The sequence below is a fragment of the Cyanistes caeruleus genome, chromosome Z (assembly GCF_971803275.1).
Source record: "Cyanistes caeruleus chromosome Z, bCyaCae1.hap1.1, whole genome shotgun sequence".
Classification (NCBI taxonomy): Eukaryota; Metazoa; Chordata; class Aves; order Passeriformes; family Paridae; genus Cyanistes; species Cyanistes caeruleus.
The window spans coordinates 42,950,714-42,971,789 of NC_141732.1; the positions used below are offsets into that span (position 1 = coordinate 42,950,714).

Consider the following 21,076-nt stretch of genomic DNA (forward strand, 5'->3'; position numbering starts at 1 on the left):
CTATCCCAGGGGTGAAGATGTGATTTCAGTGCTGCTTCAGGTATCAAAGCACTCTTTCTGCAGGTATCTGGCACTTTTTAAAGCTGTGACAACTTCCCAGAATCAGCAAGTACAGTGTGAACTTGTTTAGTCTGTTCCTCATCACGTGCTCTACTATCTCAAAGTTCTACTATCAACAGTAGAACACAAACAACACTTAAGTCCTGGAGACTGAAGAGGAAGCAGAAAAAAAATAGACGGTTTAGGTAATAATAAAATCTTTTTACTGCATGATGCATTTGTGCACCCTGATTATGGAAACTAATGAATCCATTTTCCTGTGAAAATAATGTGCACGTACATGTATTTACAACTTTTTTTTAGACATATATGCATATATATGTAATTGTCTCTCCAAGTCTTTATATCAAAACACAAACAGATGTTGATGTCACTATTTATTGAGGAACTCCATTGCATTTTTTAAGTTGGAAACCTAAAACCAAGTGTAATTTGAGGCCAGTCTAAGTCAGCTAACAATACTGGTTTTGCATCAGAAGGATCACTGGTAACTTAGTCCTGTTCCCAAGGGGCCAGGAGAGATGATGGGGCAAGAACAGAGATACCTTGAGTAGTCCTCAGGGAAACCACAGGGCCTCTAAAAACCACCACTTAGGGACATGGTTGCAGTTTGTTTTGGAGTGGGTGTACCCAGTCTAATGCTTAAGATCTGTGTTCCTGCTGGCAGGATATGTACACCTGCACACTGCAATGTGTCAGTCATTGAGTGCCCTACTTACTGTCAGCCTTACAGCACCCAACTTGCCTTCATTTAAGTATAGCTTCACAGCAAAGCCTGGATCTAACCCCAGCTGCTATTTTCCCCACATTTATTTTTCCTCAGTTTGCACCAAAAGCACATGTTAGAGGAGGGGCTAGGGCTGGGACACTGCTCTGACTAACTGCTGCTTAGGTGGCTGCAGATGCTTAAATGACAATGCTCTTCGTTTGTGGGTGGCTGGGTGGCTGGTACTTACAAAGAGATCCATATCTACTCTGTATAAACAACCCCTACAAACTTCAAACGCAGATTGAGAAAGCAAGCAGCTTTATTCAGTGTGAACAGTGGATGTTCTTTGCTGGAGTCCTGCTTCGATCTACCTTACTACTATTCTACTCATACCTAAGTACTTGTATGTATTCTGCTACACACAGCAGAACCCTGCAACCACACCACTCCACAAAGTCCTCCTAAAAGGCTCAGGGTGAGTTTTAAAGTTTCCCTCTGCAGTGAGATGCTAGTTCAGACCATTTCTACAGAGCTCTCTTACACTGCAGGGTGAGGGTGAGGGGACACACCACCTATGAAACCCTTGCAACACTGGACCACAACTTCCTCCCATGGCCTCCCATCATGGTTTTGCAAGGTATCTGAGGGCTGCTGAGAAAGTAAGACACAGATTTTTTTTGATTTTTTTTTTAAGAATCAGTGACTATTTAGTGGTTGGAGTGGTGTGGAAGAGGACACACCACAAGCTACCATCAAGGCTGCTGAGAGAAGCAGTCAGTGCTCACGATGAAGGTGTTGTGACTGCCTCCAGATGCAAAAGTCAGCAATGCCTGATATTACTCCTCAGATGCTCATCAGCATGATACAAAATTGAAAATACATGCAAACACCAAGTACAGGAAGGAACAGACATATGTGAACTAAACACTAGTTCACATATGTGCCTTTTTATCAGTATTCAATAGTTTCCTGGCATAAATTATATATTAATTTATCACTGATAGGTATTTATATATTTTTATATATATATTTATATATTTATGTAGAAATTATATATGAATAAATTTGACTTCTTATTACTTTTGGAGGAAGATGCAGAAACTATACTGTTTGTACTGCACCAGGTGTGTATATATATATATATGCGACTGTTAAAGCACTGGTTGTCAAACTTGTTGCCAAACATAATTCTTCTTTACAATTATTTGGAACATTTGCACCTATTTCAGAAGTAAAATAAAGGCAAACTACATCAACCTAGTGGTGTCCAATAACACAAGAAAATACAGCAACCCCACCAGTCTCTACTAAATGAGCAGTTGTTCACAAATTACTTTGACTGGAAACTGAGTTAGTCTGAGCAGCCAGGCGCAGAGAGGTGGCCTTGTGACTGCAATCACAAGATGGGGGATCAGAGAACAGGTTGGGGCTGGCAGGCTTCCCACCAGTCCCGTGTCACCCTGGCTGCCTGTGCTGCTGCCCTGCCAGCCTAGCACTCTGAGGAGCTGATCCTGGACACTCTGCAGGAGGACCTCACTCATCCCTGAGAAAGACAGGCAGCTGAAATGCAGATGCCCTTTGAAATGTAGGATCAAATGTGTTTCTGAGCATTTATATGAAAATACTTCATTCTGTTTCCAATGAAACATACACACAGGGAGTTTTGCTAGTTTTTTTTTAATAAAGCCAACTCATATTTCTGGAAAAGTCAAGCAAAAGTTTTCTTCATTTATAAAATGCCAGCTAATTAGAGACAGAGAACAGGAAAGAGCTTTTAGCTTATATGGATTATACCACATAGACTTACTGTGAGAAAAGGGGGGTTGGTGCCTGTGGAAGAGTAGGTTTAATAAAATGAAAGATGATAAGGCCATTAGTTTCTGTGGGACAGCAAAAGTAAAAAGTATCTATTTTCCAGAGACATCCAGGACACAAAAGTGGGAATAACAGAGAGTAAATGTACATTGTGATCTGCACACAGTTCCCTAGAGGAACAGAACATCTGAAATTTTGATGAGACATTCCCTACCATTCAGGCTTCATGCCATCAGGGACAGTGTTCATAAACCCCAAGTATTGCTACCAGAAACACCTTTGATTTTTGTTCCTAGCTTTCTGCAAATACAGCAGTGATTTCAGAAAAACATAAAAACAAAAACCTCAAACTAAGCATGTGATCTGGTTCAACTAAACTTATTTTAATACTTCACAGACATAGGATTTTCCACTGCGATCTGCCTGGAGGAGGTTGCTTTCATCCGATGCAATGATTTGCATCATGGTTTGGCAAGACACTGTTCATCAGGAGCCAAGCAACCTGTTTTCTGGTAGCAGCTTTTGTAGTTCTGACCACTGCACTCAGTGAAGACAGTTTGGTGAGCCAGCTTGCTGAGGGTGTTGGCCAAAACAGCTCTGTGCTCCCATGCTGATAAACAAGAGTTTGGCCTAAGAATTGTTGTCAGCTGCTGAGCAGATCACCCAGTGAATATTTTATCACTTTCGAAGGGACACCTCTGAAAGAGATAATGCTCCTGCTCAATTACTGGGTCAGCAGTGCTCAGGCTGAATGAACATGGCCAGCCTAATCCCAGCCCAGGCATGACTGTTCACGATGTCTCATCAATTCAGCAGGCGCTCCAATGCACCGTCGGCACATGCTGGGGAAATAAAGAGGTCAGCTCCTCTCCACGCCCAGCCACCGCAGCACTAACCTTGTCACCATGAGCTCTGAGAGCACAGCTCTGACACACTGTACCGGCTGACACACCAGCTGTCTTTTGCCCTTTCGATCACCAGATTTCCTGTTTTGTTCCTGCATGGACAATTTTCTCCCTCTTTTAACAACACAGCATGATTTATTATTCTGGCGCAGAAAAAGGAAACTGCTCAAACCAAAGCAGGGAGGGTAAGTGTAAAAGGCCATGAAAACCAGATCTGAAATTTAAACTCAGCAGAAGAACATGAATGAGGATGTTTACTTTTAGCTCTCCTGAAGATATAGTGGGAGAAAACAAAGCCAAAGGGGGAGACTTCTTGCAAATGCACACCCACAGCTGCTAATCTCTTGCCTGCCCTCTGGCAGGTGGCCTCACTACTTTTGGCCTCCTTCCTCTCCCAGTTTTCAGTTTAGATTAGAAATGCAGTGTGGAGGAAGTTTCTTTTGCTCTTTGTTTGCAGAATTACTGACAGAAAGGGGCTATAAAGTTCATTGAAATGTCTGGAAATACTGCTACAGAAACACCACTTCAAAAGTATTGCTGATGGGCATCCATCACATCCTGTGTACACAAGGCTTGCTTCTGAAATGCTCTATTACATTGTGAGAGTAATGTGACAGAAATGCTCAAAACAGCACTGAATCAGAAAACACAGGTCCTCTCCCATTCTCCCCGTGACTAGCCAGCAACAGATAGCAAAAAGGCAGCAGGATTTATTCTTAACCTTTGCACAAGGCATTGGAGTTTCTGTATAAACAGAGAGAGACATCTCTTTTAACTATGAGAGAGTATTATTATAAATCTCCTAAAGCCAGTGCAATTTTACAATACAGCTGAAGTTTCCAGCATGTATTTCCTGTTCCAAAACAACCCTGCTGTCAGTTTATGCTTCATGCTTGAATGAGGAAAGCAATACTGCTAAACGTGCTGAGCAGAAGGAATGTTAAATATTGAGAAGAACTTGAGTTCACAATTCTGGCATTGCTGTACTATTATGGTAAAGGATTGTGCCATGGTGTGATGGTTTTTTTGGTGTGCTTTTTTTTTTTTTTCCTATATCTAGCAAAAATGGATGCCTGCATACACAGCAATGAACTGGTTTAAAGTTCTGTGGGCAGCCCTATCTAGGCGTGTTTTTCTGCCTTGTTACCAGTAGCATAAACTGATATATTACAGAGGTGTGCTTAGAAGTATACTTCCTTTGTGGGGAAAAAACACCTGACTTGGCAGCTCTGAAGCCACCTCATTTGACCTTCAGTTTTAAGCAAAATCAAGCGCGTTTCAAGACATGCTACATCCTCAAGGCCTTCTCAACATCCTATTTCAGCATCAACTTCTCAGACCCTAAGCCAGTTTGAGTGTCTAGTAGCCCAGCATTCATTTTAGAAAGATCTATGTTATGGCATGCATGCTGTGCAGGAAGCTTTCACTAGTAATTAAAAAAAAAAAAATCTTAATAAAACTTAGACTATTTCCATGGTAGCTCCTGAGACTGCAGCTTTTACTACTAGAGGCAGGAAGTAATAGCTGTAATAGCTTCAGAGGGCCCTCAGTGGCACCGCAGGGGAGCACACCTAAACCATTCTCACCCTGGGAGAACACACAATAGTACAGACAAAAAACAAGGCTGGACAATCATCTCTTCCTTGCTGAGCTCTCAGACCATCAACAATCTTTCCCTAGAGGAACTCACAAAGCCACCCTCCAACCAGAACAGCCTTCTGAAGGTGGTGGGGAGAGGAATAGCTCACTCTGGCCCTGCTCCATCTTTGACCACTTCTTCCCAAACCAGGACTGTGGAGGGTACCAGGTATCAGCACTGCAGCACCACACCTGACAACACATAGTGTTACTTCGACAATGTGTTTTCCAGCATCACCTTATTGCAAAAATCTATCAGGTTTCACTCAGCAGTAGGTTTTGGATCTCCTAGAGGTGGGTAGAACTATCAGTGAACAAAACAAGGAAGAAGCATTGTAAAAAAGAATCCAGTATTTTACAAATGGCCATTGCCATGGTTTCTCTGTGCCAACACAGAGGTTGGCAGTATCTCTTCAGCAGAAAACAGGATGGAAACAAAAAGTGTTGCAGAAATCATATTTTAGGATCACTGGACAATAAATCTTTGTGCAACCGAGCTTGAAAAAAAACACCCAGAACAGTCAAGTTCACTTGTGAACACAAATGCAGGTGCCATCTTCTGATATTCTTGAGACTTCTATCTTCCTAAAACTAATTGATCCATGGATCAGGTCTCCACCCTGTGGCCAACCGTCCAACACCCCCAAAAGAAGTCCCTGATTGGGCTCCCTGTCTGCTTTCAGACAAGCCGTATTGAGTATGGCCCAAGTTCAGTTTTGTGAACTGTGAATGAAATTTTGTTTATGATTTTAGCCTTTCTTTCAAATGCTTTAGGAGACCCTGCACTTACCCAAAATTTCACTCATGATTCAATAAGACTGTGATTAACAAATAAGATAATAACATCCCCATTACTGATTTAAACAATTATTTATTTGAAACAGTGCATTAATTGAGTCAGCATTTTGTGCTATGACTTCACAGCAAAAAGACTGAAGAGTATTGGACAGACAAGAAATAAAAAGTGGTGCTCAATCTGTCCTACATCTTGGTAAAGTCCAAAGAGAGCTAGAAAGCAGAACCATCAGGTTACATTATGATAGCCTTCAGGATGTGCTCAATTCCTTGCTTAATAGCCAGAAATTGCTGCCAATCTCTAATACGTAAAAAATTATTGGCTGGCATTAAGCTTAATTATATGACGGGATTTGGTTTTTTATCAAGGAGATTAAGGAGCAAATGCTGCATGACTGATATTCAGCAGCTCATTTTTGGGTATTTTTTGAAGTGGATATTCACATTTTCATCCAGTTGTCTCAGAACAATGTTTTCTGAGTGCTGTTATGCAGACCAACAATTAATCTTTCATTATAGAAACCTTCACTGCTACAATTCATCATGTTTGCCTTTCCTGTAAGTTTTTCACACCATGAAATGACAAATATTTAGTTACCATAGTTCTTCCAAGTGCTTTGAAAATTACTTCAGTGCATGGCTTGTGTAGCAGAATAATAAAATTATTTGTTTCACTGTTAATTTTTGGAAATTAATTTAACATTAGCAAAGACAAAAAGACTAATCACATTATATAAAACCCCACCAAAATTCCATTCCACTCAGCAGAAACAGATAGTATCAAAAACTGAGTGCTCTTAAGGGAAAATAGTTTCCTACATGACAGTTAAAGTCATTTCTCACCAGACTAAAGAATAAGAACTTCACATGTAAGTGAAATAATTTAATTTCATTACTTTCCTTGCCTCAAGAATACATGTCTTTAAAAACTCAGGTCCAGTGAGTGATAAATACATTCAATTAGCAGAGCAGAGAAACTGCTAAGAGACCTTTAGTAGAAGAACAGTCTTAGAAGCAGCAGCACATGAAAATCAAATGCAAAACTTTTCTCTTCACAAATTCCAATTAAAAAAAGTGCATTTTCACAATTAAGATACTAACAAGCAAGGACTGCTAAGGTTTATCATGGTACAGAACTGCCATCTAGCATGCAATATAATACCCAGCTCATGCATTCAGCTATGTGTAAGAGCCCATCAGTAATAGCTGCAATTTTAACAGGGCCTGAACCAGGATAGGGTAGGATTTTTTACTGATAATACATGTGCACTAGTATATTTTAAAGTAACACATCTTCTAATAAATGCAGCTTCAGCTAGCAGTAAGAATATAACCAACAAGCTTTGGACAGAAATCACTGGAACAGTAATCAAGAGCTTTAACTACCATAGCTTTCTGGTAACAGCTCTGGAGCTATCCATGACCACACATAACATCCATTTGCTGTGTATCTTCATAAAGGAACAACTTTGAACAGAGACAACACTTTCCCAACACAACATATACCACTATTGAATCATTTGCTACTTTACTACAGTATTTCTGAAGTAAATAAAACCATTTTACAGAAGACAGGACCACCGCAGTGGAATCACAAAACCAGATTTAGCATTGCTCTTGAAATGTGTTCTTTATATTCCTAAGAAAAAACTTACACAAACTGCAACTTACACAAAAATTTTAGTCTTTATAGCGTCATGTAAGGTAATTCTAGGTGAAGCTATTACTTCAGTAACATATTGTGTAAATAATATGTGTAAATATTATCTACATGACCTGACTTACCCTGTGCCTTTATTATTCCACTCTGAGGATGTTCAGCCAGAACAGTCAGCAAGTTTTAATGCACACAAATAGCTACATTATCACATATTTTTTCTAAAAAAGTCAAAGGCTTTGTGAGCTACACGCCCATTCACGTGCAGATGCTTTGGAATGCTGTTTCCTTTTCATTTCCCATCTACTTGTAAAAAATACTTTTTTTTTTCAGTAAACTTTTTTTAACCCTGGGTTTTACAACCAAACTTTTCTCTGTTGCCCATTTTTTTAGCAGGTTTTGTAATGGTCTCGCTCCTGTTTTAGCCAATAAAGAAAACCCAAAGCATGAAGCATTACCAGGCTCACAGTAACATCAGCTTCTAGGATTAAAAAGTGTTAAGAGAGGCAGGTGTCAATCTATTCCCAGGTCCAGCAGCAAGTATGAAAAATCATCTTCTGCATAAGGAGCTTATAGTCTCTGGCAGCACTTTGCTCCTGACTCTCATTTTAAATGTATAGACCAATGCCATTTCCTTCTGAATATCAGTCTTTAGAGGACCACCAGGTGAGCTGCATATTTAGTCCACAGTTTCCCCAGGCACTGTGGATGCTCTCCATAACTAGCTTAGCAAGTCAACATAATAGCTAAATTCTAACCAGTATTTCTGCTCTGTGGCTTGTAACATAGCCACTGGGCTGAGTGAGGCTCTTCCTTAAAAAAAAAATAACAAACCAAACTTGTCAGGAAATTCAGGTTGAAAGAATTCATCTACAAGCAGCACATGAACTCACAATTATTATTATTATGGATAACTCACCTTGTTTTTCTCTTTAAAAGAGTTCATTAAATGCAAGCTAAAGACTTACATTATTAACAATAAGGAAATTAATTGTCCACAAGTTCTGATCTAAGTGTTCCTTTGTGTGCATGGCTATCAGCTTCTGAAAAGACATTATGCACAAAAACCTGTGTTCATGAACTCAAAACTTGTGCTCATATGCTTCAGAACAACACCTCCTTCACCTACAGCCCAAGAGCAAGAGTTGATGTCCAAGAGCAAGAGTTGATGTCAACACCCAAAAGCCATGCCCTCTCCTCCCCCTGCTGATTTTGGTATTTACCATCCTCTACAGGAAGTACTGGTACCCAAAACACATCTGAACAGTAGAAAGCTAATACTCATGTTTCAGCAGAAGTGATACCTGCAGAGAATAGGGCACTGTGTAAACCACCACAGTTAAGCCAGCCAGAAAGTACATAGGTAACAAAGCAGCCCAATGTCACTTTCCACAGGGAAATAGTTTCTCCATTTTCTCCCTTCCTTCTCCAGCTGAAGCTGGTACAGGGGGAAGACAGTATCTAGTGCCCTACATATCTCCAGAAACAAGCCATCTGAACAGCCCAGGTGTGCTTTGGGTGTATTTCTACTATAATGCTCAAGAGGACATAACTGCACAAACTACACAAGTGTGGTATTTTGAGGTACCATTAAGAAAACACTAACAGAATTAAAAACTAAGTGAAGATCAGATGCTGCATACAGAAGATGACAAAACTGAAGATCTTTGTTACGAGACACAAAGAACCAGAGAGACTTCTCCACTTCCATTTTAAATAATCTGTATAATTAAATTCTATACTCCTTTTTAAAACAGCTACTAGCCATTCCCAAATGAGGCTACATTTTAGTGACCGATGGAGAGAGAGGTGCACACATATAGACTCCACCTAAGAGTCTGATTTAAGATGCCTATGTGACAGAAGTCCCAAGCAGAAAAAAAAGACCAAAATACCAAGTCATAGTATATAGTGGAATTTAAGTATTTATTTAAAAAGTAAACCTTTGGACACATTGCAATTTCAAAAAAAAAAGCTAAAATACAAAGAATCTATTGGGTTAAGCAGTCCAAAGCCAGCAATATTACAAGCTGTTTACATACCAACATTTACATTAATTTAAACAAGTGGCATGTCACCAACATGTAAAATATACTTCAAAAGTTTTAAAAATCAAGTTGAGTTTTGAAAGACACAAGGCTACCACATGCGAACATGGGTTTGGTCATTCAGTTTAGATCCCCTCTTGTACTGAAATGTTCAGTCTCCAAATTATACCAGTGGATAGCTAGCAGCTGTTGCTATTCCACAGTGGTTCTTCCTGTCCTTGGCCATGTAGATATATCCTTTGTCACCCCACTTCTCACCCCAGCTGAAAACAAAAGCAAAGGGTTTGTTTACATATTCAGAAGTCATTTACTGCCCTCCCGCTGAAGTGTTTAAACCTGAAGACTGCTGCTTTCCACACTTGTGGAGAAAATCCAAGATAACTGCAGACAAAAACTTAAGTGTTTTCCAGCAATTAAAAGCATCCCAGGAGGCATCCCAAGCTCACAGAACTGAAGAATGCAGCCATTCTCTCACGAGGTAGTCACATTGATGCACAAACCTTGACTACAGGTGCCTGAAGCTCAGACACTGCTCCCAGGCAATTTAAGGGAAGTCAAAGGCTGCAAACAGCATTTGAGGGTGGTGCCCTAGTAATGCTGAGAACATGAGACAAGCTCATGTGATGTGCCCTTCGGCGTTAATTTATTCTCCCTACCAACTTAGGAGGCAACTCAGTCTTTAAAGTTCAAGTATTATCCTATTTCACAGAAGACAGCAGCACTCTGCTTCCAAAAAAAATTCATTACACCCTCACAAGCAGGCTTTCTCCACCTGTCCCCCCGCACCCTCTGCTCCACTGCTGTACTATCCACTAGGTTCACAGGCTGTTTCAAGGGAACTGAATTCTCTTAAATTAACTGAACAAGCAGAGTAAGATGGCTGCTTTGGGCTTAGTTTATTAGGCTGCCAGCAGCACAAGCTGGATTTTACCTTTTGTCGTACCATACAATCTGAAAACAATCTCCAGATTTCCCACACACAGATTTTAATTACTGTTTTCTTTCTACCTCTGCCCTTACAAGTGACAAACTACTATTTGCCTTCTATTCTCCCTTGGATACAGGACACAGATCTTACCTGTTCTTAACAATCCAGTATTTCTTCCCATCTACATCTTCCCCCTCAAAGCCATAACCTACAACCAGAACACCATGGTCCAAGTCTTCACTGCTGCAGTCAGGTTCATAGTAGATACCTACAAAGGTGTAAGTTCACTCATAAGCAAAATCATCTGTAGAAAACCCTTATTCTCATGAGAAGCTTTATGTATTTCACCTTAAATGTTGCACAGCTTCTTGAAAGTTACAGAAAGGGATCTTAGTGAATTTTATCATGGCAAAAAGTGAGGGACAAGTAGACACACATGCAAGAAATACATATGAAAATCTGACCTAGTATTAAAATGATTTCTGAGTTGTCATACCTGGGTTTTTTTTTCATCTATTTAACTGTAGGGTAATGAAAATTGAGTAATTAAAAAACCCAGCTCTCTGAATGAATGTAATTAACAAATCCCCACCTGACTGATAGAACTGAAATGAAGAATGGCCCGCATCAATAGCAACAGACACTGGACCCACAGCTGCAACTGCTTTCATGAGAGCTCTTTCGTGTCCTTGAGGGATGTCAACAAAGCCAGTGTCATTAGCAGCATTGTATTCTGCCTTGTAGCGACAGTCTTCATCATCCTAAGTAGAGAAAGCTGTAGTTATTACACAGTTTTCCATTTTAACACAGAAGTGTTAAAATGCTCCATTTGAGCACAGAACTACAACACATTATGTGCCTTTACTGCTTTGAAAGCAAGGGACGACTGAGGAGGATCCAAATGCCTCAGCAGCACTTTGCAAGGATAACAGACAGGGAATACAGAGGAACTGCTTCAGGGATTTTAAAGAGTACAGAAATGTAGATGACAGTGGGGCCCAAGAAATCCCCACCAACCTTACTGAGGTGCAGAGGGCCATCACATTCTGGAACTCTGCCCTCTTTAGTGGGCAGGAAAAATATCTTCACAGGAAGGAAAGAAGCCCAGAATGCATTAATGGGCAATGGAAGAAAGCCAAGTATTCATTAATTACAAAGCAATCCAGAAACTGCTCACTGAGCAAGCACTTAAAATCCAAAATTTCAACATGTCATAGTTTGAAAAGCTGTACAGAATGTTTTGAAAATTAAGAATTTGTATTACTTGACCTTACATACAACATTTGGGGGCAGTATTTTTGTTGTTTTTTCATTTGGTTTTTTGGGTTTTTTTACAGTGAAGCCTGAACTGCTGATGTCACATACATTTACAGCAGAAGAGAGGTGAGGTGAGGCCTAGTTTGGAAGTCAGGTCATGTGGAACTAAAACAGATTCAAGCAAACACATCCTTCCCTTACCTGCATTATATGTTAGTATCAAAGTTGATTCCCCAACTAAATGAACACACACACTACAACTCAGTTGCTTACTTTTCACACTTAGGAAGTTAGGCAGTTTATATAATCAACTGGGATCTCTACAACAGCCAAGATTAGGAAAAAATTAAGATTACAGGGACATAGACAAACAGGAACCCAGAGCCAATGCTGTTCACAACAAATAGTATTGCTATTGCTGACTCAGACAACACCAAACAAGTTGAAAGAAAAGAACCTCTATAGTGAGCAGAACTATTAAGAGGTGAACACCACAAACTATGGCCTCTCAAGTGATACCACAACTGAACTACCGCTCTTTCATCCTCCTGTACCTGTTTAACATTTGATACATTATTAGAGGGATTTTAAAAGCCTGTCCATTATCTCCATTTATGCATATTTAATCCAGAAACAGAACTTAAGGCATTAACAACTGTTAAGAAACCAACTGACACTAGCCACAAGAATTAGGCGGTCTGTAGGTAACAAGTCTGTAATAGGTCAGTTACGGGAAGATTAATTGCTGTCCTACCACTAAGTAGCACTGTTGACAAGGGCTGAGTTCTTGGTTTGGTGTGGCAACCAAGATAAGGCTTGATAGAAGGGAAACGAGGGGGAGGAATAAGAATACTTGCTCCAGTTTTTCTAACTGGTCTGTCAAGATTTTGACCTCAAGGACCAGTGCAGAAAGTGATTCCTACTGGGGCTAGCAGGCATGCTAGCTCTCTTGGCAAAGGTGTAACAGGAATTACAGATGCACTAATCTCTATACAGACTTTTTTCTTTCTAGGTATGAGTTTCCCAACACACAATTTTTCCCCCACAAAACACATGACACCTGCCATACAATTCAACTATTCCACTTACCTTTGCAGTGTATGGGTAGGATTCCTCTGAATCGATGCCCCCATTATCCTGCACATATTGGAAAGCCTGGTCCATGAGACCACCACTACAACCTTGATTCCCCTCAGGGCGAGAGCAGTCCACCAGATTCTGTTCACTCAGTGACACAAGTTTGCCGGTTTTTCTGAAATGCTGCCCTTCAAGAGCTCCAGTTGTGCTGAAAGCCCAGCAAGAGCCACATTGACCCTGAAGTATAAAGTGAAATCGTTAAGTTACAAACCCAGACAGCTACAAAATGGTGCAAGTTTAATAAGCTTGTACTAGGCACCATTAAACAGGTACAGTGTTTTTCCTCTATGAAACTGGGTGTAGCATTCAAGAAACTGGACCTGTAACTGGTTAGAAATTCACCATCAGATAGTACCTGGTCTTTAACTGGAGTCACATATCCCTTCTCTCGCCAATCTACTGATCGTGGTGCTTCCAGGAAGTTGGGCTCAAGAAACTGTGATCCTCTGTATTTTCTTTCTGACTTCTTGTGTACATAACCATTCATAACCTGTCTGAACTCCTCAGTTGTCTGAAAAACAAATCAATATATGCGGTTACAATCTATTACACACCATTACATAGACTATGCATTGCATGTCTCTATACATACCATGTCACCGAACTGATTCATTCCCAACTTGTAGCTGTGTTTTCCTAATGCATGATCCAGATTATGGATTTCAATCATTTTCAGATTCTTCTCCCACACCACTCTCCTCCAACCTTCTTCTCTCTAAGGAGCCAAAAAAACCAGCATACTTCAAGGAGGCATTTCAAACCACATTTGCCTGCACAACAAGGCTCATGATAATAGGGCAAATGTAGACTACTTGAATGGGAAGCGTGAATGGTGTTAAGAGGCGGTCTTTGCCGCCCTCATAACAAAAACAAGTACAGTGCAGCTGAGTCAATACACAAACACAGGAAAGGAACCTGGGAAGAGAAGGATTACGCTTCCCAAGCGCTGCCCATAGCCGGCGTTGTAACAAAGCAGAAATGACTCAGCTGGTGGGGCCCAGCTCCGTGCGCTCAGCGCTCGCCCGGCCGAGCCCGTACCCCCGGGGGCTCACCTCATGATAGTCCTTCTTGTGCCACGACTTCCACAGCTGCCAGTGGTCGTCCAGCTCGGGGTCCAGTCTCGGCGCCCCGAGAACGACGCCCAAGCAGAGGCACAGCGTGATCAGTTTCGGGTTCATGCTGGCGGATCTGCCAAGGACGGAGGAACAGCGGTCAGGCAGGGCGCCCAGAGCGGGGGGATGCCAGACCCGAGGCCGCAGGCGCGTCCTCCGCCACGATCGGCCGGAGCCGAGCACCCTGCGCTGCCCGCCCCGCCCTCGGCCGCGACTGTAAACAAGCCCGGCCGGCAGGGCCGGGACGCGGGGCGCGCAGTCGGCAGTCTCCCGAGAAAGTAGCTGGAATGGCGGCTGCTTCCCGGCAGGAACCACCCCACCGCGGGACAAGGCCGAGGCCGGGCCTATCCACGCGCCCCCTCCTCGCAGCCCACGCTCACCGCGCTTGAGGGTCTCCCCTGCCCCTCACCTCCTCTGCCCGACGACGCTCACCCTCCGCAGTCCTTCTTATCCCGGCCGCGGCCGTGCCCGCCCCGCCGCGCCGCGCCGCGCCCATTGGCGGCCGGGCCGGGCCGCGCCTCCCGCCGGGCCCGGGGCGGGCGGGGTCTGCAGAGGCTGCCCCCCATCATCCCCGGGACGGGACCCGGAGTGCCCGGCGGCGGCGTGGGGCCTTCCCGGGGACATCCTGCACCGCCGCAGCCGCTAGGTTGGGCAATGTTTGTTCAAGTATTTATTCCGAGCGCTGTCAGGCCGGGGATAGTGGCAGCACGCTAAGCCTGGTGGAATTTAACTCGGAGGGACTTAAAGTGGGCAGCTGGCAGAATGAGGGAAAACTTAAGTCTGGGGGCAAAGAGACACGAATGGCGGGTGTTGGCAGCCCCAGCGCCGTCCGTGTGCTCCCGGTGAGGGATCCTGCTCGGATCAGGTTGTTGCGGCGGCTCCTGTGGTGCCCCGGTGGTCTCCGGCCCTGCGTGCCCCGCAGCAGCCGCAGCCCGCTCCTCCTGCCTGGGCCGGCCCGCTCCTCCTGCCTGCGCCAGCCCGCTCCTCCTGCCTGGGCCAGCCCGTTCCTCCTGTCTGGGACAGCTGCTGCCTTTGCGACTCTGCCAGAGGTTTTGTTAACACGGCCGGCAGGGCCGCTTCCATAAGGCTGGCACCACGCAGGTGTGAGGAAGCATCTCCCACTGTGCACACCAGCATGGTGGTGACACTGCTGCCAGAAGCACTTCTAGGAAAGTCCTTTTATTCCCTCGTGTTTTAGTATCTGAAAACTGCTTTATTGTTTTTTCTTCGGGGATCTTGTTTTGGTTTTTGTTTTTGGTTTGGTTTTTTGTTTGTTTGTTTTCCTTTTTTTATTTTTTTCCTCTGGACCCAGGCTTGGTAGAAGGTGTTTTAACACCAGTGGTGGCTAGTGTTTATGTGCACAGCATCCGGTAACACTTACTGGAAAACACTGTTTGTGACATCAAGAGTTGCAACACAGATAAGACACTAGTAGATTTACACATGGACTTGGTTTTCATGTAAGCAGTAGTGGACACACTTTGATTTTTAACAGGGAACTTGTCTGCAGTAGTAGAATAACTACAAGTTGTGTGAGGTTCACCCTTAAACCCTTGTAGAGCCAGCATTACTGATGGCTTTAGCTTATAAACTTGAGAGTGTCTATTTAGTGTAAAAATCAGGGTTTGCAGACTGTTACACAACAGTGAAAAGGAAGAAATCATATGATGCATACTTCTCAGTTTTTTCATGCCTTAAGACACAATGTATTGCTAAAACAAGCAATACGAGTTTCTTTACCCAGATAATCTGAGGAGCACTCTTTGACCTAAGGACACCTCACAGAGCCAAATACATAAAGATGTGTTGGAGGGGTTGTCTTGTCTTTTTAAAGTACTTGTGCAATTCCCCTATGCATGTGTATCTTTCCAGCATGAAACTTTTCCCTTCATAATCAATTTACATTTAAATACCTCAGGAGAGTTAGATACAACATCATCTAGTTTGATTAACTCATAATAAGGGATTTTTTTTATCTTGGATTTTGGGTTTTTTTGAGATGTGTGGCATTTGAAAATATTTTACTTAACAGCTTTTTTCTGATATTTTTTGTGCAATTGGATTTCTCAGTTCTGTTTATGCAATTGTATCTAGTATTCACTGAGCGTTGAAAGGCTACAAGTAAATTATCAAGAACTATGGACAAAAAGTTATTTTCTTAAAGTACAAGATATTTAGCTGGCATAACAGGACGTGATGTCTAAATTACAGGAGTTCTTGCACCATAAGTCACATGTCTGCTATTCTGTAATGTGCCCTGAGATGCACCAAGACAAACTGATGCTTTTCTGGATGATATGAGGCCCTGTCTCTTTGGGGAAGTTACCATGTAGTCAGATAACATATGATATCACTGTGCTGTTCTCTCCTTAACATTCTTGATGCACACACACGCACAGGAGTCAAATACCATTTTTACTATGAAGATATGTGAATTCTCCCTAGCAGTTTACATAGGGAAATCTGAGCAGAGAATTTCTTGAAATCCTTTAAAGAGACAGGAATACTTTCACCTTCAGCATGTTGATTTAGGTTTGTACTGAGTCATAAGTGTTATGTGGATATATCAATTCCCTAGATATTTTGCTAAGGATGTTTGAGAGCCCAAGTGCAAAAATGTAAGCATATGCAAGGAAATCAGCACAGCAACAGCCATGGTCAGAATTTGGTGATTACAAGAGTGCCCATTTAGAAACCTGTGATAGGAATCTGAAGTAGAACCACCTCTAACTCCTGGATGCACATTTCCACTCTAAGAATTTTATTATAATGCATCAACATGAACACTGACAGGCATGTTGCAGCAGCTTTTCATTATATCAGGCAAGGTGAAAACACCATGTTCACAGCTGCTAGGTATCCCTCTGTTAGTGTCCCTGCTGCTCTTGCCTGTGTACCACGATGTGTTCACAAGCCAAACTGTAAGCCCAGTGTGGTGATGGTCTGCTGAAGTGAACAGAGGGTCAGTGGCAGCAGTTACAGGTAATAACTGGGCAGATACTGATAGAACTAATTTTCCATCAAACTGTGCAATCTCGTGACAGTGTGCTGCAGTCACACCAGCCGTAGCAGCCTTTGCTGTATTGAAAACATCTCTGTGGGGATTGAGCAATGCACTTCTTTTAGGTTAGCAGAGAGAAGGGCTGAAATCAAGAGCTCCTTCAGTTCCTCTGCTTAAAAGTTCAGTTGATGCCATCCAGTCCAGAGGAGATTTAGCTAGCCATGCTAATCACAGTAGTCAGTGTTCTGTCTGCAATAATCCAAAGATAAAAACTTGGAAGAAAGACACTTGTACACTACTTTAGACCTCTCAGTTTTGGAGGATAACTTTCAAAATAATTAAAAAAAAAAACCAAAACAACACAGCTTTTGAGGAACTCTACATACACACAACTCCAGGTATTTTGCCAAAGGCATACCGCTCTTCTAAGATGCAGGAACAACACCTTTTAATAACTAGTCATGTCACCATTGCAACAGCTAAAAGTTTGCCAACTCCACTGTGGCTATCAGGCCCTACAATTTACCAGATAACAGAGCCCATAGATTTCTAAATAGTGCCAGGAACTTGCATAGCGGTGTGTCGCCCCTTGAGCTGAAGGAGTCAATTCAACATTGCACCTCCAGGGACAGATCTCATCAATTTGCTATGTGCTGCTGCAGTTACTAAGTGTGCTTGGTACTGCACGAGTTGCTGCATCGCATATGTGCAGCAGAATGATCTCCCTTTGGATCCAATCTACTTATTTGAACCCAGGACTTTTAAAACTCTTTTGGTACTTCTGTACCTTGCTGTTCTTTGTTCTCCTGGTAAAAATACACAGAGGAAGGGACCAATCTGCATCTGCCAGAAGACAATTTAGCAATCAGAAAAGCTAAACTCCTTTGTAATGGCAATTGACTTGCCAAGCTACAGGAGGCTGGCACTATGTGAAAACCGTCTGAGCAACGGATGTTGGTACGCAGAATAAGCTATGTCACACTCAGCTGTAACAAGACCATGTGCACAAGCAACTCCCCCAAACCAGCAATCTCAACTCATGAGCCATGATATTTACTGAAGTGAAAACAAGTGGTTTGTTTGTATGCCATTTTATCTGAACAGCAAAGGTAGGACATTTATTTTATTTAGTCAAAGTGTTGGATGGATTTTTGCATTACTGTTTAGACTAAATTCAGGATTTTTGTTCCTGAAATAAAAATACTGAATAGCTTACTTAAAAAGCTATGCATGCAAACATGTTTGTTTATACAAACATTTAAATCCTCTAGTTTACAATCTAGTTTCTGTCATTTCACTCTACACTGTGGCTTAAGATTAGGTTTCTACAGGAGTATGATCTCAATCAAGATGTTTAGTGTTCTATAGCCTAAGATGCAAATTACTGTATTTCATACCAAGCTTTTTCTCACCAGCTTCCATTAGATGCTACAAAAACAAAATAAAATAAAACAGCAAACAAAACCAAAAACAAACAAAACAATTAAAAAACTCAAGTCTTATATGTACTTCTGTTTCTAAAAATTGACCCAATTTAGGAAATCACAGTTACATTGCAGAGAACACTGTGCTGATTTTACATCTCAGAGTCTGATTTGTAGCAAACGTTTAACAAACACCAGCCATATTATTCTTAAGGAAAATGAAACTAAAAATACAGGTCAACTTTCTTTTCTAAAAAATAATCATGATTTTCTTCTACCTTATGGTAAAGACTTCTTGCAGGAAAAAAGCATAGTAAATTTCCAACCAGAGTTACTGCTTCAGGAAGCTGGGCGGACATAAGAACACAAATGCAGCAGGGATATCCCTATGCTCTTGCTTTAATACTTATTATTAGTGACACACTCAGAAAAATTTCAGGAACTGCAGATATTTTTCACCTAAATTATTTGGTGAACACGAATTGAACATGCCTGGGAAAAAGGCTACCAAATAAACATAAGTGGTTTCTCTTCTTCCATGCAGTTCCATGAAAGTAACCAGCTTTCTCCCACACCCTAGGCATTCCTCACCACAGATCTGAGGTGGCATCAGGGTTTATAATGTCCATCTGGGATTAACAACGTTCATTCATAAGCAGGCTCTAAGAATCTTTGTTTCAGATTCTCCCAAACTGCTTTAGCTGGAGCATAACTCATAATGAAGTTAGTTGCATCATTATTAGAATAGAAAAGGAAGAAACATTTGCTTCAAGGGAACCCAGATAGGGTTCTGTGAGTGATCTGAAGACCTGGGAGATGGCTGAGGAACAGTGACACAATCCTTCTGAAAGACTTCTTTGTTTTCAGTGGTCTTGTGATCTACCAGAATTACCATTTCCTCACCCAAATGCTAGATAAGAAACCACATTCCAGCTTCTCTGCTAGCTCACAAGGCAGAGACGACTTCGTTTGCATCTCAATGTCTCACCTAGTCACAGGAGTTGGGAAATGATGCAAGTGATTGCTTGCCTTGCAAGAAAGACCAGGTGGGGGTCTTCCATTACTTCAGGGTTAGGGTTTCTCAAAAGCAATATTCTGTTGCTATGAGGTTTTTTTGATGGAGGTATTTTTTGTATCTGTGTGGGTAAATATAGTTATTTTGTTTTCTTTTTTATTTTACCTTTTTTTTTTACAGAGGTTAAATACTGAGTCATGTTTGAAGTCAGCTTTGAAGCTTTGACCATGGTGTAACTCACATGCTTAAAATTTGAAACTTCAATTTGATTGATTCCTCACTCATTACTCAGTATCTCTTCCTGATTTCTGGCAGGTGGCAATTTCTGTGTTTTGGGAGATCTGAAAGCTAACCAGGGGAAATAATGGGAGTATGCAGGAAAGTATTATCTTGAATTGTTGATGTAGAAGTTCACAAATGTAGAATAATTTTCACATTGTATTGATGTTTGTCTAAAATTTAAAGATAATTGGTGTTTTTTCCTCCTAACACTAAGAAGGATATTAAAAAAAACCTCAAAAGTATTTACAATTTCCTGATTCTCCTAATTTAAAAATTTGTTCTAACAAATTGGAAGCTGTAAATCCAGTCTGTATTGTAAAATTTCTCTGACCAAAAAAAAATTTTTACTGCCCATTAGTACTCTACAGATTATAGTGAAAGCATTTTAACATAATTCAAAGAAGGTGTAGGGATGATTTCACATACTGTTTAAGATTTGAAATCACATTTTGTTTTTGTTTAACAGTCCAACATTTCTATTTTGAGATGAAAACTGTAATAAAGTTCAGAGAAGTATAAATCTTTTAGTGTTTGATTGTGTTTCTGCAAGCCATTGTAAACAGTTGCATAGCATAAAAGACAAATCTGTCTGTGTCTTGGAGCAGTAGTGTCTAAAGGGCAAGTTGACATGCTGGAAAGCATTTCCCATGATAAGGTTAGAGACTGTGAGTGAGGTGAGGAATTATTTTTAAACTTAAAAGTTACAGTCTGGGCTTCATTAACAGATCATGTGAGAGAAGATTAAACAAAAGCTGTTTGCAGAAGAGGAGAGAGGCTATTGAAACAATCAAACATGGGTCTAAAGTTTGTTTTCCTGAAAATCAGGTAAAAGCAAAATGACTGCATGTGTTTTTTTGGGTAAGAGCAGTGGTGACTCACACCTGCTGTTATTTCTGCTTTACAAACAGAAAGATTGAGGAAAGAAGAAGCAGTAACGTGCAGCTGTGGCCACCGAAATAAAATGAGTGACTATTAACTAATTACTGTAGGTTCTTCAATACCACGATTAGCCACAGTAAATTGTAATGCATCACATCACTTTTCTTATTTCTGCCAGTCAAGATAAATGCAAGGGTTACCTAGTTTGGGGAATATGATCACACATGTGATATAAGTGAGTGAAATGCACATTGCCTTGTCAGTCTCTGAGAGTCAGTTGAAGCATTCTCAGCCCATTGATGCTCTGGCAGTTGCTGCCAGAATTACATTATAATATATTTTAATAACTGCTTGATCACTGTGGCAGACACACTACACCAGGTCTTTCATAGAACCTTTATTAGAACCTTTATG

At 41.4% G+C, this 21,076-nt stretch overlaps 1 protein-coding gene across 3 annotated transcripts; it reads right to left on the bottom strand.

Annotated features, from left to right (window-relative positions):
• Positions 1-9,486: 9,486 nt before the first annotated feature.
• Positions 9,487-14,593, bottom strand: CTSL (cathepsin L). Of its 3 annotated transcripts, none has more exons than XM_086868378.1 (8): positions 14,471-14,593; positions 14,002-14,137; positions 13,542-13,664; positions 13,305-13,460; positions 12,902-13,126; positions 11,148-11,316; positions 10,706-10,823; positions 9,487-9,890 (listed from the first exon to the last, which is right to left on the bottom strand). In XM_086868378.1, exons 2-8 carry the CDS (start codon positions 14,125-14,127, stop codon positions 9,791-9,793), a joined length of 1,017 nt encoding a protein of 338 aa, XP_086724504.1. In that variant the 5' UTR covers positions 14,128-14,137; positions 14,471-14,593; the 3' UTR covers positions 9,487-9,790. The 3 variants fall into 3 exon arrangements, with proteins under 3 accessions (XP_086724504.1, XP_086724502.1, XP_086724503.1); XM_086868376.1 differs by having other exon boundaries at positions 14,494-14,572; XM_086868377.1 differs by having other exon boundaries at positions 14,442-14,510.
• Positions 14,594-21,076: the final 6,483 nt, after the last annotated feature.

Coding starts and splice junctions, on each gene's coding strand:
- CTSL (XM_086868378.1), bottom strand. CDS start 14,127: ATGAACCCGAAACTGATCACGCTGTGCCTCTGCTTGGGCGTCGTTCTC. Junction 11,317..12,901: donor CCTACCCATACACTGCAAAG/GTAAGTGGAATA, acceptor TTCTCTACTTAG/GATGATGAAGACTGTCGCTA. Junction 10,824..11,147: donor ATTTCAGTTCTATCAGTCAG/GTGGGGATTTGT, acceptor ACACCTTTGTAG/GTATCTACTATGAACCTGAC.